This window comes from Pyrgilauda ruficollis, unplaced genomic scaffold, assembly GCF_017590135.1.
Source record: "Pyrgilauda ruficollis isolate IOZ18807 unplaced genomic scaffold, ASM1759013v1 scaffold122, whole genome shotgun sequence".
In the NCBI taxonomy this organism is placed as follows: Eukaryota; Metazoa; Chordata; class Aves; order Passeriformes; family Passeridae; genus Pyrgilauda; species Pyrgilauda ruficollis.
Genome location: NW_024510544.1, coordinates 894,200 through 908,512, shown reverse-complemented (window position 1 = coordinate 908,512; position 14,313 = coordinate 894,200). Strand labels below are relative to the sequence as shown.

The following is a 14,313-nucleotide window of genomic DNA, read 5'->3' as shown; positions in this document are numbered from 1 at the left end:
GGGAGCGCCGCCGGAGCCGCGCGGGCGGCAGGTACGGGGCCGGGCCGGGGGGCCGGGAGGGCGTGCGGGGCTGCGGGGTGGGTGCCGGCCGGTCCGCTCGGCCCCAGGCGCTGCCCAGGGATGCCTCGGCATCTCCCGGCGCCCTCGGGCATCCCCGGGCAGCGTCTGGGGCCGAAGGGACCGGCTCGACGGGACCGGTCGTGTGTCTTTTACTGTGCTACGCACCTGAGCTCACCCGATCTCCGCCTGCTTTTGCAGCAGCGGGGCAGGTTTTCGTGCTGGGCAGGGATTTGGGGTGTACCCGGCGCGCAGCAAGGGGTAGTGATTCGGATTTAACCTTTATTTACACAGGGGTTTCCTTTAATCTCCCCGATAAAAGAGAATGGGAGCAAACCGCGTCTTGGTGCAGTAGTTGAGTGTTTGGTTAGGCGTTGGGAATGTGCCATCTCCCCCAGGAAGGTGCTCCCAGGGAGGCAGGGTGTGCTCGCAGCATCCCGGGGGATGCAGTTGCTGCTGTCGGGGGTTTGCTCCTCTTGCTGTCCGGGATTCCCTTCCCTCCTTGCCCAAGCAGCAAAGTGAACTCAGCAATGTGACCTTCCTGGCACATGAGGAGCAGGGCTTCTGATTGTCCTGTGAGAGAGAGAGGGACATCATGGGAACCGCGGGTCTTGGATTGCTTTGAGTTGGAAGGGACCTTCAAGTCCACCTCATTTCACCCCCTGCCCTGGGCAGGGACATCTTCCACTACCTCAGGCTGCTCCAAGCCCTGGGCACCCTGTGCCAGGGCCTCCCACCCTCCCAGGGAAGGATTTCTTTCCAGTATCCCATCCATCCCTGCCCTCTGGCAGTGGGAAGCTATTCTCCCTTGCTCCCCTTGTCCCTCCATGCCTTATCCCCAGTCCCTCTCCAGCTCTCCTGGAGCCCCCTGAGACCCTGGAAGTGCTCTGCGCTCTCCCTGGAGCCTTCTGTCCAGCCCCAGCTGTGCCAGCCTGGCTGCAGAGCAGAGGGGAGCTCAGGGTTAGGCAGGGGAGCGGGAGCAGAGTGCCTGGCACAGGGCACAGAGTCAGGCCAGCGCTATCTGAGCTCCCAGACTGTAAATACTCCTGAGTGCTGCCCGCCTGCCCGTTGGGCTGGAGACCCGGAGGCGCCTGCGTGGGCTGGAGCCGTGGGCGTTGGAGCTGGCACCGTGTGCCCTGGCCACTGTCCCTGCACAGCACCAGAGCACAGAGCATCTGCTGGGAGCTCTGACCCCACCTTGAGACAGGCTCTCATTGCTCACTGACGCGTGGCTGCTCCACTTTTCAAACTGCCGACCTGTAAACTCGTGAGGTAATAAAAGAAATTCCTCTAATTTGCAAAAATACCACGAGAGAGTATAGATGTCTCATTTAGGAAAACTAGGCTTTTCCCTCAGGCTTCAGGGGAGATGGCAGATGAGCAGCTGGTCATCAGAGAGGAGTGACTGGTGTGTCCCAGGAGAGAAAGTGCTGAGCAATCACAGTGTCATCGGCCGGTAGTGTCAGCGTGGTTTTGCAGCCCACATCTGACCCTGGAGCTTCCAGGAGCGGGGCAAGTTTTGCTCATGACTTTATTTCCTTCAAGTGGCAATTGCCCTAGGAAAACCCCAGAGGAGATTCAACAGAGTCAACAGGATAATTTCGTAATGTGGGAGTCTGATGTCACTGTGAGGTGGAGGAGTTTCACCCAGGGTGATGCTGGGATGAGGCAGGGCTGGACTCAGCTGCTGGAGACAGGGAGGACACGTCCACAGCCCAGAGAAACCCCATGGAACCAGGAGCAGTTTCTCTTAGGATGGCTTTGGTCATCACAGGGATGCACGTGCTGCCAGGAGGGGGCCGTGGCACCCTGTGGTCACACTCGGGGTCTCTCAGCCCTGGGGTCAGCCCCTCACAGCCAGCTCAGATCACCCTGCTGTGAACAGCCCGGAGCAGGGATGGAAAGCAGTTCTGGCTCCCCAGGGCCACCTGCAAGGGTTCAGGGCTGTGTGTCTGTCGAGGGGGTGGCACCTCTGTGCCCCCAGCCCTGCTCAGCTCCTGCTCCATCCCTGCTCCTCTTCCTCCCTCCCGAGGGACCGTGGGAAGGGGAACAGTTGTCAGTACACAGAGGGAGAGTGGGTGCTTGCAGCCCTCATTTACCACCTCTCTGCTCAGGTGCAGCCTGCTGGTGGGGCAGAGCAGGACCCACTCCAGGCTGGCACCAAACCTGGCACGGGCCCTGCCCCGAGCAGCTCTGGGCTGAGCTCTGAGCTCTGAGCCAGGGAGGAGCCCCTGTAACAGGGCCTGGGGGCTCACCCGGGGCAGCTTCCACTGTCAGCCAGCAAGGAGCCTCTTTGGAAACACTGGAAATAATGGTGGGAAGAAAACTGCTAAAATGACAATATACATCCAAAAAAAGTCATCCAGGCGTATTCAAATGCAGCTTTTCCTTCTTGCCATTTATTTCTTTTATCCCATATGAAGAGGAATAATTTCTCCCAGCACTGGCAGGTTGATGAGTGACCCACAGAGATGGGCACACCAGTGGGGTCTCCCTGTGGCAGGAGCCAGTGGTTGGTGACAGCAGGGACAGCCGAGGGCACGCAGCTGGCCAGCACCAGCCAGGCAGGACCCTGCCCCACACCAGGCAGGGGCTGGAAACTGCAATCCCATCTAAATCTTTTAGTGGATTTCTTAAAAGGCGGGAAATATTTCCTCGTCTGCCTCGCTGGGCTCCCGGGTTTAAAGGAGCTCTGAGGACTGGGGTCTGTAGAGCCAGGGCTGACCTTGCTGGCACTGGGGGCTGAGGCAGGACTGTCCCCGTGGCTCGTGTCCCCCACAGCCTGGCAGTTCGGCAGAGCCGAGGTCACTGCTCCCTCTCTGCTGCCCAAAACCCAGCCAGGCTCTGGTGCGAGGTGTGCCCCCTCCATGAGCAAACCCCCCCAGGAACGGCAGGAGGAACCTCAGTGGCACAGGGTCATGAAGGATGAGGTGTGATGCTGGGAGCATGGGGGTCCAAGTCCCAGCACACGAGTTCTTTGGAGAACAAAATCTTTTTCTATAGGAGTAGAGCCTGCCCTCTGATCCTAGAGGATGCAGCTGGGGTTTGTTCTTCCCAAAGTCCTCTCCCACAGAGGATCACCTACATCTAACATCACAGGTGACAGGCATGCAGTGAAAACCATCACCTCTCTTTGTGTCATGGAGCGAGACTTCAAAATCTGTTGGGTTTATACTGTTATCAAACTCTCTGTGTGCTGCCCAGGAGAACTTGCAGATCTGGCCAGGAATACAGTAATACAGGAATCAGTATCACCTTTTTTATTTTTGAAAAGTATGAAGAACCCACCTCCTTTCACTCCCCAGGGCCCGTGCACACCTTTGCTGCCTTCTTTGCTCACCTGCAAGTACTGCTGTGTCACTCTCATTCCTGCCCTGCCGAGTGCTGCTCCTTGGTGAACTATTGCTGCATTATTCCGGCACTCTTCCTCCCAGGACGGGGCCTATTCCCAGCATTAATCTTTAACTCTGCTCTCCTGCAGCTTAAATCTGACAAATGTTCTGAGTGGCTGCCTCAGGTTCTTTTTGAAATCCTGCCTCGGGATATTAAGATTTAGTAACACAGATTCTAACCTTAAAATAGCAGCACAAAATGTTCTATTTACTCACAAAATGAATGCCAAGTATGCAGCATCCCTCACCAGAGCAGGGAGGAGTGGGGGGGCCATACTGATAATATCTGACAGACAAAGGAATTTGGTAGAAAAAACCAATCTGGTGTCCCTCCTCCAGTGGGCAGCAGCCCTGGACAGCATTCCTGCTCCTGGGAAAGGTGCTGCTGCTTCCAGCTCCTCTTCCTCTGTCCCTCTGAAAGCTGGATGCTCTCTAATACTTCTTACTTTAAAGAAAAATTCTCTCAGGCTCCACGAGAGGTTGACCCCTGAACGCTGTGAGCCTGGGCTCTGCCCAAGCCAGCTCCTGCGTGTACTGCTTGGTCCATCTAGTGTTGGCCGAGGCCGGGACAGCATTCCAGCTGTATCAGTGTGCACACAGCATTCCCGCTCCCCGAGCAGCAGCTGGGCAGGCGTTGCCACACCGCGGGCCCTGGCCACGCTGGGGAGTCACCGGGCACGGCCGCGTCCCGCCGGTCACTCAGCTCCGTGGGGCTGCAGGAACCCGAAATGTGACAAAAGCATTCACCACCTTCGGAACCGCCGATGCCAGAGCTGTCCTGCGTCCTCCCGGGAGGCTGGTGCCATGCTGCTGCCGTGGCATGGCCCTGCAGGAATCTGAGTTTCTCCTGGCTCACAGAGGCGGCCGTGCCGTCCCGCTCTGTGCTGCCCGTACAGCGGCACCTGGCGCGGCACAGCCCCTGCTCCTCCTCGCAGCTGGTTTGATGTCTTTTCTCCTGCTGGCAGGCAGCAGCATGAACCTGAAGAAGTACCTGGTGCGGGCGCTGCACCGCCTGCAGAAGGGCCCTGGCTACACCTACAAGGAGCTGCTGGTCTGGTACTGCGACAACACCAACACCCACGGCCCCAAGCGCATCATCAAGGAGGGGCCAAAGAAGAAATTAATCTGGTTCTTCCTAACGCTGCTCTTTGCATCCCTGGTGTTCTGGCAGTGGGGGATCCTCATCAACACCTACCTCTCCTACAACGTCACCTCGACTCTCTCCATTGGCTTTAAGACCATGAAGTTCCCCGCAGTCACCATCTGCAACGCCAACCCCTTCAAGTAAGTTTTTCTTCTCCCAGTTTCCCCATGTGTGCCCTAACCCCTCAGAAACATTGCCAGTGTGAAGTACTGAGGGCCTGTTCCTGTCTGAGACATCATGTCAGGAGCATCAGTGGAGTCACCAAGTGGCCCTAAAAACAAATAAAGGACAATATGGAGATGGATGGCTCAGGGCCAGAGGAGGGTTCATCTGCCTGCAAGTTCTCCTGGGCTTCACAGAATCCCAGAACAGTTTGGGTCGGGAAGGGACCTTCAAGTTCATCTCATTTCACCCCCTGCCCTGGGCAGGGACACCTTCCACTGTCCCAGGCTGCCCCAAGCCCTGTCCAGCCTGGCCTGGGCACTGCCAGGGATCCAGGGGCAGCCCCTGCTGCTCTGGGCACCTGTGCCAGGGCCTGCCCACCCTCATGGGGGAGAGTTTCTTCCTAACACAGTTTCTGCACTATATCAGTCAATCTAATGAAGGTTTTTACCTCCCTGCAGACTTTCCTCAGCTCATAAAAGAACCAAATTCAGCTCACCTTTCCCAGCCAGAATCAGCCTTTCCATCTTTCCCCACAGTTTCTTTCCTTCCCCTTCCTCGCTGTGACCATTCTTCTCCTTGCTCATGCTCCAGTCACTGAGAGCTGGTTCCACAGTCCTGTCTGCCAGGAACCACAGAGGCAGAACTGAACTGTGATTTCAAAGGAATCACTGATTTTCATTAGAGCTGCTTTAAATTTGTAGTTGTTTTAAATCCCTGCAACAGTGTAGCCCAAGGCAAGACGCTGTCAGCCAACACAAGAATTGCTTAGGGCTAGTTTTTCCTCAATTTGCTGGAGATGTTTTGTGTAAACTGTAGTGAATTACTGAACTAGAACCAATGTGGCCCAGCAGTGGTGTGTTCAGCCCTGCAGCACTCCCCGTTTATCCTGGCACTGCCCTTCTGCCCAGCCTGCTGGGACAGCCGTGCTCTGCGTGGCAGCTCCCGCTGTCCTGCAGTAAATTTGGGCAGCACTCAGCTCCCAGGCAGGTGCAGGCCAGCAGCGTGGCAGGTGGCACCGTGGCACTGCTGGTGGCACTGCCTGTCCCGCAGGTACTCGGAGGTGAAGCCCCTGCTGAAGGAGCTGGACAGGCTCATCGAGGCGGCGCTGGAGAGGATCCTGCAGCCCACGCCAGGCAACAGCAGCGAGGACGTGTCCCCACCACTCGACCTGGAGCTCTGGAACCAGATCCCCCTGGTCCTCATCGACGAGCACGACAAAGACAATCCCATCATCCTGGACATCTTTGAGACCAACCAGACTGCTGTGGGACACGAAACTGCCGTGGACAACAGAACCAGTGTAAGCAGCGACGCTGCTGGGGGCTTCCAGCTCTCCGGGGGCAACGAAACCCTGGACAATGAAACCATTGATGGGAACCAAACCACTGCTGCACCTCCCCTGGCCAACACCACGTTGGAAGAGAAGAAGTACAAGCTGGCAGTGAAGCTGGTGAGAGGGGTCCCACAGTGGCAGCGGGCAGAGATGGGGCACGGGTGCCTTGGCAAGGATGCAGCAGGGAGATCTGTGTCTCCTCCCTGGGGAGGAAACACTGCTCTGGGGCTCTGGTCTGGCTGTGCCAGGTCTGGGGACTGCCTGTGCCCAGACCCAGCCCTGCTGCAGGCTGAGCCCAGGACAGAGCCAGGGCAGGGCTGGTCCCTGCAGGCTCCCAGACACCTTCACCCCTTCCTTGGGTCAGGCGCCCAAAATGCCAGGGAGAGCCCGTGGCTGCTGCCCCATCCCTTTGCTGCTGCATTCTGCAGTGCAGAGGCACAAGGTGGTCCTGGAACCCCTCACCCCTGCTCCCATGGGGGCTCCAAGGACCCAGTCTGGGCAGACCTCAGAGGCTGGGGAAACTCCAGCCTTGAACAATTGCTCCAAAATTGACATTTTCTGTAAACTTGTGGGGTCACCCTGGGGATGATGTATAACCTGCCCAGCAGGGAAATGTTCCTGGGGAAGGACCCTGTATTGACAGGCAGCTCAGAGTGACAGCCAGCTGAGTGTGACAGCCAGCTGAGTGTGACAGGCAGCTCAGAGTGACAGCCAGCTGAGTGTGACAGCCAGCTGAGTGTGACAGGCAGCTCAGAGTGACAGCCAGCTGAGTGTGACAGCCAGCTGAGTGTGACAGCCGCCTGTGGCCCCGTCAGGCTGAACTTCTCAGTCCCTGGAGCTGCAGGCAGGGCTGGCATCCTGGCGAGCACACGGGGAGGGGGTCTCACCACGGCCCTGCCGTCCCCAGGGGCTCAGGCTGCCTGCTCTGTGTCCCCAGTGCAGCCACCAGGGCTCTGACAACTGCACGTACAGGAACTTCAGCAGCGCGGCGCAGGCGGTGACCGAGTGGTACGTCCTGCAGTCCACCTCCATCCTCTCCAAGGTCCCTCTGCACGACAGGATCAGGATGGGCTACCAGGCAGAGGATATGATCCTGGCCTGTCTCTACGGGGCTGAACCCTGCAACTACAAGTAAGTGCACACGAGCTCCCTTCTGCTCCTTTCTGTCCCTGCAGGAATGAACAGCACGCGGGTCCCTTTCTCGTTTTAAGGTATAGATCAGCTACTAATGAGATTGCTGCTGATTCTCAGCTCTAACAACACTTCCCAGAGGTTTCCTGGGTGTCACCCTGAAATTTGTTCTTTTGGAGCAGTGCTGGCTGAGTTAGAATTTTGGATGGGCTGTTTGCTCATGACCTATCAAGAGGAGCAGCGCCCAGGGTATGCAGTGATAACCAGGTGCTGAGCCAGCAGCATGCCCCCCACTTACAGCCCCCCTCCCTTGTGCACAAGGCTCTGGGAAATGCATTTTAGCCAGCTTTGTTTCCTATGAGTCCCAAGGAGGGGAGCACACAGCAGCACCCCAGGCTGTGGGGAGCCCTGTCCCTTCTGCAGCAAGGGTGACCAAGAGCTGCCAGCAGAGCACGAGCTATCATGCAGCCCAAACCTGTAGGCACAGCTCAGACTGAGCAAGTGTTCCTCTCCATCCCAGCAGACACCTGCCCCCTGCCTTGCCTTTTTTTCAAAACCAGATGGATTGAGGTGCTGTCAGCTGTAGTCCCTGTGCAGGATTTCAGCAGATGAGGCAGTGCAGGCGAACCCCAGCACGGCTGCTGAGCTGCGCCCACCTTCTGCTTGATGTCACCCCCCTTAGTCCTGCCGAGAGTCACAGTTTTCTGTGCATGATTCCTCCAGGAATTTCACTCAAATCTACCACCCAGACCATGGTAACTGCTACATCTTTAACTGGGGCATGGATGAAGAGGCTCTGAATTCTTCCAACCCCGGGGCCGAGTTCGGTAAGGGAGCGCTCTGCGGTGGAGAGGGGCTGGAGGGGCAACGTGAGGGCTCTGGCTCCTGGTGCCCATTTCTGTCACTCAGGACAGACTTATGATTCCTCTGTCATGGGCACTGCAACAGGGAACAGAGGCTTTCCAGAAGGGAATGAGCCCCAAAAGGAAAATGTGCCACCCGGAAAAAAAGTGACTACAGACATGTAGCAGAAAGGCATCCTCTGGATATTTGAAATATCTGAGGGAACACCTGACTGGAATAGTTCCCAGCTATTGCCATTCTGGGCATTCACCACCATAAGTGTTCCTGACCAGATCAGGCTGCCATGGCAGCCAAACCTGGCTCTTCCCAAGGAACAGGGAGAAGAAAATAGACTCCCTTCTTTCCCCGAGTCTCACCTTCCAATACAATTCCTGCTGTGAGTGTTTTGTCTGGCGTCCCAGGGCTGAAGCTGATTCTGGACATCAGCCAGCAGGACTACATTCCCTACCTGTCCTCTGCTGCTGGGGCCAGGCTCATGCTGCACCAACAGAAGAGCTTCCCCTTCCTCAAGGACCAGGGCATCTACGCCATGGCTGGGACAGAAACCTCCATCGGAGTGCTGGTGGTATGTGTGGCATTCCTCGGGAGCAGATTGTCTGAGAATAATGTTATCTGATGGGCCCAAAACCAAGTTTGCTTTGCGTCTTGGCTGAACTGGCTCAAACCAAAGGAGACAGGGTGCACACCTGTCAGGGGCTGGAGCGCTGTGTGGAGGGGTTTATGTAACTGTCCTGGCAAAGTGCTTTACTGAGGCCGGAATGCTGGCTCGGCTCAGGGCTGTCTCTTTCTCCAGCATGTCAGGAGGTGCTTTGCCAGCCCCTGAACAGCCTGGCCTGCCCAGATCCGCCCAGGGAAGGGGCTGCAGCCTCCTCGGCTCTGCCACCGCCGACTCCTTCAGTTTTAGGAAAGCCGGTGGGGAGCACAGAGCTACAGAGCCTCTGGAAGGTGGGCACAGGGACCTGTGGAGAAGTGAAAACCACAGTGTGGTGTTGGGCTCTCTTTCCAGGATGAGCTGGAGCGGATGGGTTATCCCTACAGCGACTGCACCATGAACGGCTCCGACGTCCCCGTCAAAAACCTCTACAGCCAGTACAACACCTCCTACTCCATCCAGGTAAAACAGCCTTTCCCATCAAACAACACTCTAGGAAAATCAGCAAAGCAGTTGAATCTTTGCCTATCATGCAGGGCACTGGGGAATCATAACAATCATAAAATCTTTCAAGATCATAAAATCCAAGTATCAACACAGCACCCCACGGACAGACCATGTCCTCAGGTGCCACATCACATGGTTTTTGAACACTTCCAGGGATGGTGACTTCACCACTGCCCTGGGCAGCCTGTTCAAAGGCTTTACAACCCTTTCCAGGAAAACTTTTTCCTAATATCTGATGTAAGCCCCACATGGTTCTGTAGGAACGGTCACTGAGGCTCTGGGAAACTTCTGCTGAGACAGTGTCAAAGCCACACTCCTCAGGAGCTCGTGTTTTGTGTACTCAAGTGGTATTTACCCCTGGCAGGAGATGAGTGCAAAGGAGAGAATCTCCCTCTGAACACTCCTGTGATCTTTCACTTTTTTCTCTTTGGGGGAATCAAGTAATTTTTCACCCTGAAAATGCAGCTGGTTTGTGCAGGAAGGGAAACAGCCCTTTGCTTCTTCATCACTCTGAAAATTGGATGAGAAAGTTGAGTGTCAGTAAACCTTGCATCTGTAGAAAATTAGAGTGCCAACAGTAAGGTTAATTTGTAACAGGCTGTGCTGGAGAGAGAAGCAGCTCTCGAGGGTTCCATGCAATAATGAGGGAAACACCCAAACCTTTTGGGGTGACTCACGGATGCACTCAGAGATCAGGAGGGCTTTGGGCTGGCAGTGGTTTTATATTTCTACCTTTATATAATATAATTACAACTGGACCACTTTACCCAGCTTTTGAAGATGCTTGTATAAGGTTTAAGCAAACACTTGGGAGGATTGCATTATTCCCTACGAGTGCAAACGCTGACGGAGTTCTGTGCCACGTAACGCCACTTCAGAGCCCTCTCAGCAAAACCAGGCTCTTCGTCTGTCCCTGACTGCTCTGCACTCTGTGGACCTTTCCTATCACACAGAAATTCTCTGCTGGTCCTACCCACAGCTGTTAAGTTTAATTATCTCCTCACAGGCTTTGCCATTGCTGTGCAGAATCCCACGCCAGTCTCGGGTGATGGGCTGCACGCCTCACTGAGCTAATGGCAGTGCTGCAGCTGGAGCTGCAGCCACAATCCTCCCCGAAGAGCAGCACCTGCACAGAGATCATTCATGTGTCTGCTCTTTATGTTGAAGGATTTGGAAATTCCTGGCCTTAAAGTGTAAAACCAGCCCGTTGTCAGTGTTGTGTAAAGCCTGGAGAGCACAGCCACGTCTGTGGTGGGAGAGAACATTTGCATTCCCTTTTGGAAGCTTGAATATTACTGCTGTGAAGCCCTAAAATAATTGAGGAATGAGCAGTTTCATGTGTGAGTGGGAGCTCCTGCATTTCCCACGAGGTCTCACCCGTGGCAGCTCCCCGGGTGGATTTCAGAGCTCAGTGCCCAGCAGGGCTGGCAGAGGTTCTGGGCAGGGACAGCTCTGGCAGCCCCCACTTGCTCTGCACCTCCTTCCCTGTCTGCCTGCAGCCCAGGATCCCCTGTTCAGGGCGAGAGGGGGCATTCCTGGGGCTGAGGGGCTCTCTGAGCTGCTGCCATCCTGCAGCTCCCCGGGGCTCAGCCCAGCTCTGCGCTCCCCTCTTCCCTCCCCAGGCCTGCCTGCGCTCCTGCTTCCAGAACCACATGGTGGAGATCTGTGGCTGTGGGCACTACATGTTCCCCTTGCCTGAAGGGGTGAATTACTGCAATAACGGGGATAACCCAGGCTGGGGTAAGAGCTGCTGGGGCTTTCTGGGGCCGGGGTCTGCTGCTGTCCCTGCACGCTGCTCCCTGGGGACGTGGCCAGTGCTGGGGAGAAGGGGCCACCTTTGGGCTGGCTGTGGGCTGGGGAGCCCTTGGGCACAAAGAGAGAGGGCACAGGCTATTGCTCCAGGCCTCTGCACCCAAAAATTTTGGGTTCCCTGGCCGGGGCAATGGAGGGTCCGGGGCTCCCCTGGGGTAGCACGGCTCTGTGCTGGCAGAGGCCAGGGCTGTGCCAAAAATACCAACCCTGGGCAAGCTGGTTCTATAAGAACTGTCTTCAGAAACAGACAGTTTATTTTTAATTTATTAGTAAACTGAGTGTTTTGCCCAATTTTCTCAAGGAAAGGAAAGTTGAAAGGGAAGATGGCAAATCTGTGCAGAATGGTCATACCTAATGTTTATTTTGATAAATGAAACTGATATAACTCAGTAACTGGGTCCTTACCTAAACAGATACTTCAATTTTGTTTTCACCAAACAGCATATTGCTATTCCTTGCTGAGATCCAGCATAAAACAGCGTCAGATCTGCATTGACTCCTGTAAAGAAACATGCAAGTGAGTACTGAGCCTGACCTGGCTGCTGTGGGGGCAGAGGGATCCTTCACATTGACTCCCATCACTCCTGACTTTCCTAAAAGGGCAGCAAACCCTGCAGGGCTGGTTTGCTGTGTGAGAACTGAAGTTCCAGAGGCTTCAGAGGAGGGGAGGTCTCCACACTAACGCTCTCCCTCTTTGCTCCAGTGACACGCAGTACAAAATGACCATCTCCATGGCGGACTGGCCCTCAGAAGCCTCCGAGGTAACCCTGATTCTGGCCTTCAGCACACACTGGGGCCCTGTTCCCAGGCACGTGGAGCTGGCTGTTGTCAGAGCTGCTGTCCAGGTCAAAGCAGCTCTGCAGACCAGCAGGGTGAGGCAGGAGGGACCCCCAGGGCGGCTCCTCCCTGCTGGGGCTCTGTCCCACTGTCAGCCCAAGGCTGAGTCCACCTTCCACACCCTGTGCCACGCAGGCCAGGGCAGGAGCACCCCCTGCCCTGCTCGGGCAGAGCTGCCCTGCTCAGGTCCAGCATCCCCCTGCTCCTGCCCACGGGGCCGGGGCTGCCTGGCACGGGGCACCGCCGCGCTCGTGCCCCTCGGGAGCGCGGGCTGCCTCTGCTCTTTCTGAACAGGTCTTGTTTTCCTAGGACTGGATTTTCCATATTCTGTCTTATGAAAGGGATATGTCAACAAATGTGACTCTGGACAGGTGAGTGAAAGGAACAAGCACTTTATCTTCTGTGCTGAGCCTGTTAACAGCAGCCTGACACGAGCCCTGGCGCCGGGCCAGCGCACGCGGCGCGAGCGCGCAGGAGGACGAGGCTTGCAGCCTGTTCACCTGGGACACAAAAGCAGATCCAAAAGGCACTTCGTGCATGTCCTCTGCTCTCCAGAGCTGCAAACTGGGTCAGTCAAACTCAAACATGCAGAAAAGTTAAATCAGCCTTAAGGACAGTTCCAGTGTCACGTTTGTCACTTCATACTGATGTCTCGGTGTCTCTCCATCCCACGTCGGGCTGGAGCAGAGGTGCAGGACATTGACAGCCAGCTCCTCCCTGAGGTGGGCTTTGTTCTTTACAGGAATGGGATCATCAAGCTGAACATTTACTTCCAGGAGTACAACTACCGCACCATCTCGGAGTCAGCTGCCACCACGGTGAGTGCCCATCCCAGCCCTCTGGCAGGGCAGGCACAGGAGGCTGCCAGGAGGGATGGGCAGGGCTCAGTGCCCTGGGGGACAGTCTGTCACATCCCTTGAGGCTGCTTTTTGGCACTCCTGCTGCAATGGAGTGGATGAAGACACCTCTGCCTGGTGGCTCAGAGCCCTCAATTCCTTTCCCCACTGCACCTGTGTCCCTGTCCCAGCCCTGCAGGGCAGCACCTGCTGGAGGTCCCAGGTGCAGGGGCATCACCCACATCAGCACTGGCACACGGGGGGTGGATGGGGTGGGCACATCCGGGGGGCTCCACTTCCTCAGCCCACTCCGCTCTCCTCCCACAGATCGTTTGGCTGCTGTCGAGCCTGGGAGGCCAGTTTGGGTTCTGGATGGGGGGCTCGGTGCTGTGCCTCATTGAGTTTGGGGAGATCATCATCGACTCGCTGTGGATCACCATCATCAACGTGATCAGCTGGTGCAAGGGCCTGAAGCAGAGGCGGGCGCGGGCGCGGTTCCCGGACGCGCCCCCGACGGTGTCGGAGCTGGTGGAGGCTCACACCAACCTGGGCTTCCAGCACGAGGCCGTGGGCGCCGTGCCCGGGGCCGAGGCGCTGCCCCCCGAGCCCGGCACGCCCCCGCCCAACTACGACTCCCTGCGTGTGCAGCCCCTGGCCACGCTGGGCCCCGACAGCGACGCGGACACCGAGTGACCAGAGGCTCCCGCCGGGCTGGGCCGCTTGCTGGGCAAGTGTCTCTGTCCAGATTCAGAGGGAATTAAAAGCCCAAGCTGTCCTTTCCTGTGACTGATCGCTGGGAGAAAGCTCTGCCTAATAAACCCTGCAATAAACCTCACAGAGTCAGGCTTTGGCTTTGGTGTGGAGGGCTTGTGTGCATCGGTATTGCCGTAAAATCGTGTCACTGTTTCTCCTCACCAGGAGGGGGGGAGGCAATTCCCATGGGCAGAGCAGGGTGGTGGCAGGGAGAGGACAGGACATCCTGACAGCGGATGCAAGGCTGTGGCCTGGTAGAGCACAGAACCCTACAAGAGTTTGTGTTGGAAGGCACCTTAAGACCGACTCATCGTACCCCTTCTCCAGCGCTCTTGGCTGCAGGGATGTGGCACAGCGTGTGCCACAGCTGTGCCATACCATGGAGCAGAGCCTTGGGATGGGACCAAAGCTACTTCTGACCTCTGAGGCTGCAGAATTCCCATTCCCAAAGAACTACAATGGAAACTGAACTCTCCCTTCACTGCTGGAGCTCCTGGGTGCCCTGTTGTGCTGCTGCCCAGGGTTTGTACCACTCATGTGCAGGTGGGCACAGCTGTTGGTGTGCCAAGAGCACGACTCCACAGAGGCTTGGGTGGGAGGAAGCACCAGCCTGTTTAATTATCATTCTTGCAATAATAAAAAGTTGATTTAAAAGTTGCCTTTAGCTTCCCTGCTGGCAGTGGGGGTAGTCCAGTGGTGGCAAGAGGTTGGTGGCAGTGGAGGGCAAGGAGGAGAGCACAGGGTGCTCACCCCGACACGAGGGCAGCCGGGGCCTTTGGGGGCTGAGCTGAGGGGGCAGTGAGTTCACCTGTCCCTGGCTGGTTCTGGCC

At 56.6% G+C, this 14,313-nt stretch overlaps 1 protein-coding gene across 1 annotated transcript; it reads left to right on the top strand.

The window, feature by feature from the left end:
- Nucleotides 1-6: 6 nt before the first annotated feature.
- On the top strand, nucleotides 7-13,500 carry SCNN1B (sodium channel epithelial 1 subunit beta). Its single transcript, XM_041490322.1, has 13 exons — nucleotides 7-31; nucleotides 4,415-4,733; nucleotides 5,809-6,208; nucleotides 7,029-7,222; nucleotides 7,946-8,049; nucleotides 8,488-8,651; nucleotides 9,093-9,200; nucleotides 10,868-10,985; nucleotides 11,499-11,574; nucleotides 11,761-11,818; nucleotides 12,204-12,265; nucleotides 12,637-12,712; nucleotides 13,058-13,500. The coding sequence occupies exons 2-13, from the start codon at nucleotides 4,423-4,425 to the stop codon at nucleotides 13,421-13,423; spliced, it is 2,037 nt and encodes a 678-aa protein (XP_041346256.1). The 5' UTR covers nucleotides 7-31; nucleotides 4,415-4,422; the 3' UTR covers nucleotides 13,424-13,500.
- The last annotated feature ends 813 nt before the right edge of the window (nucleotides 13,501-14,313 follow it).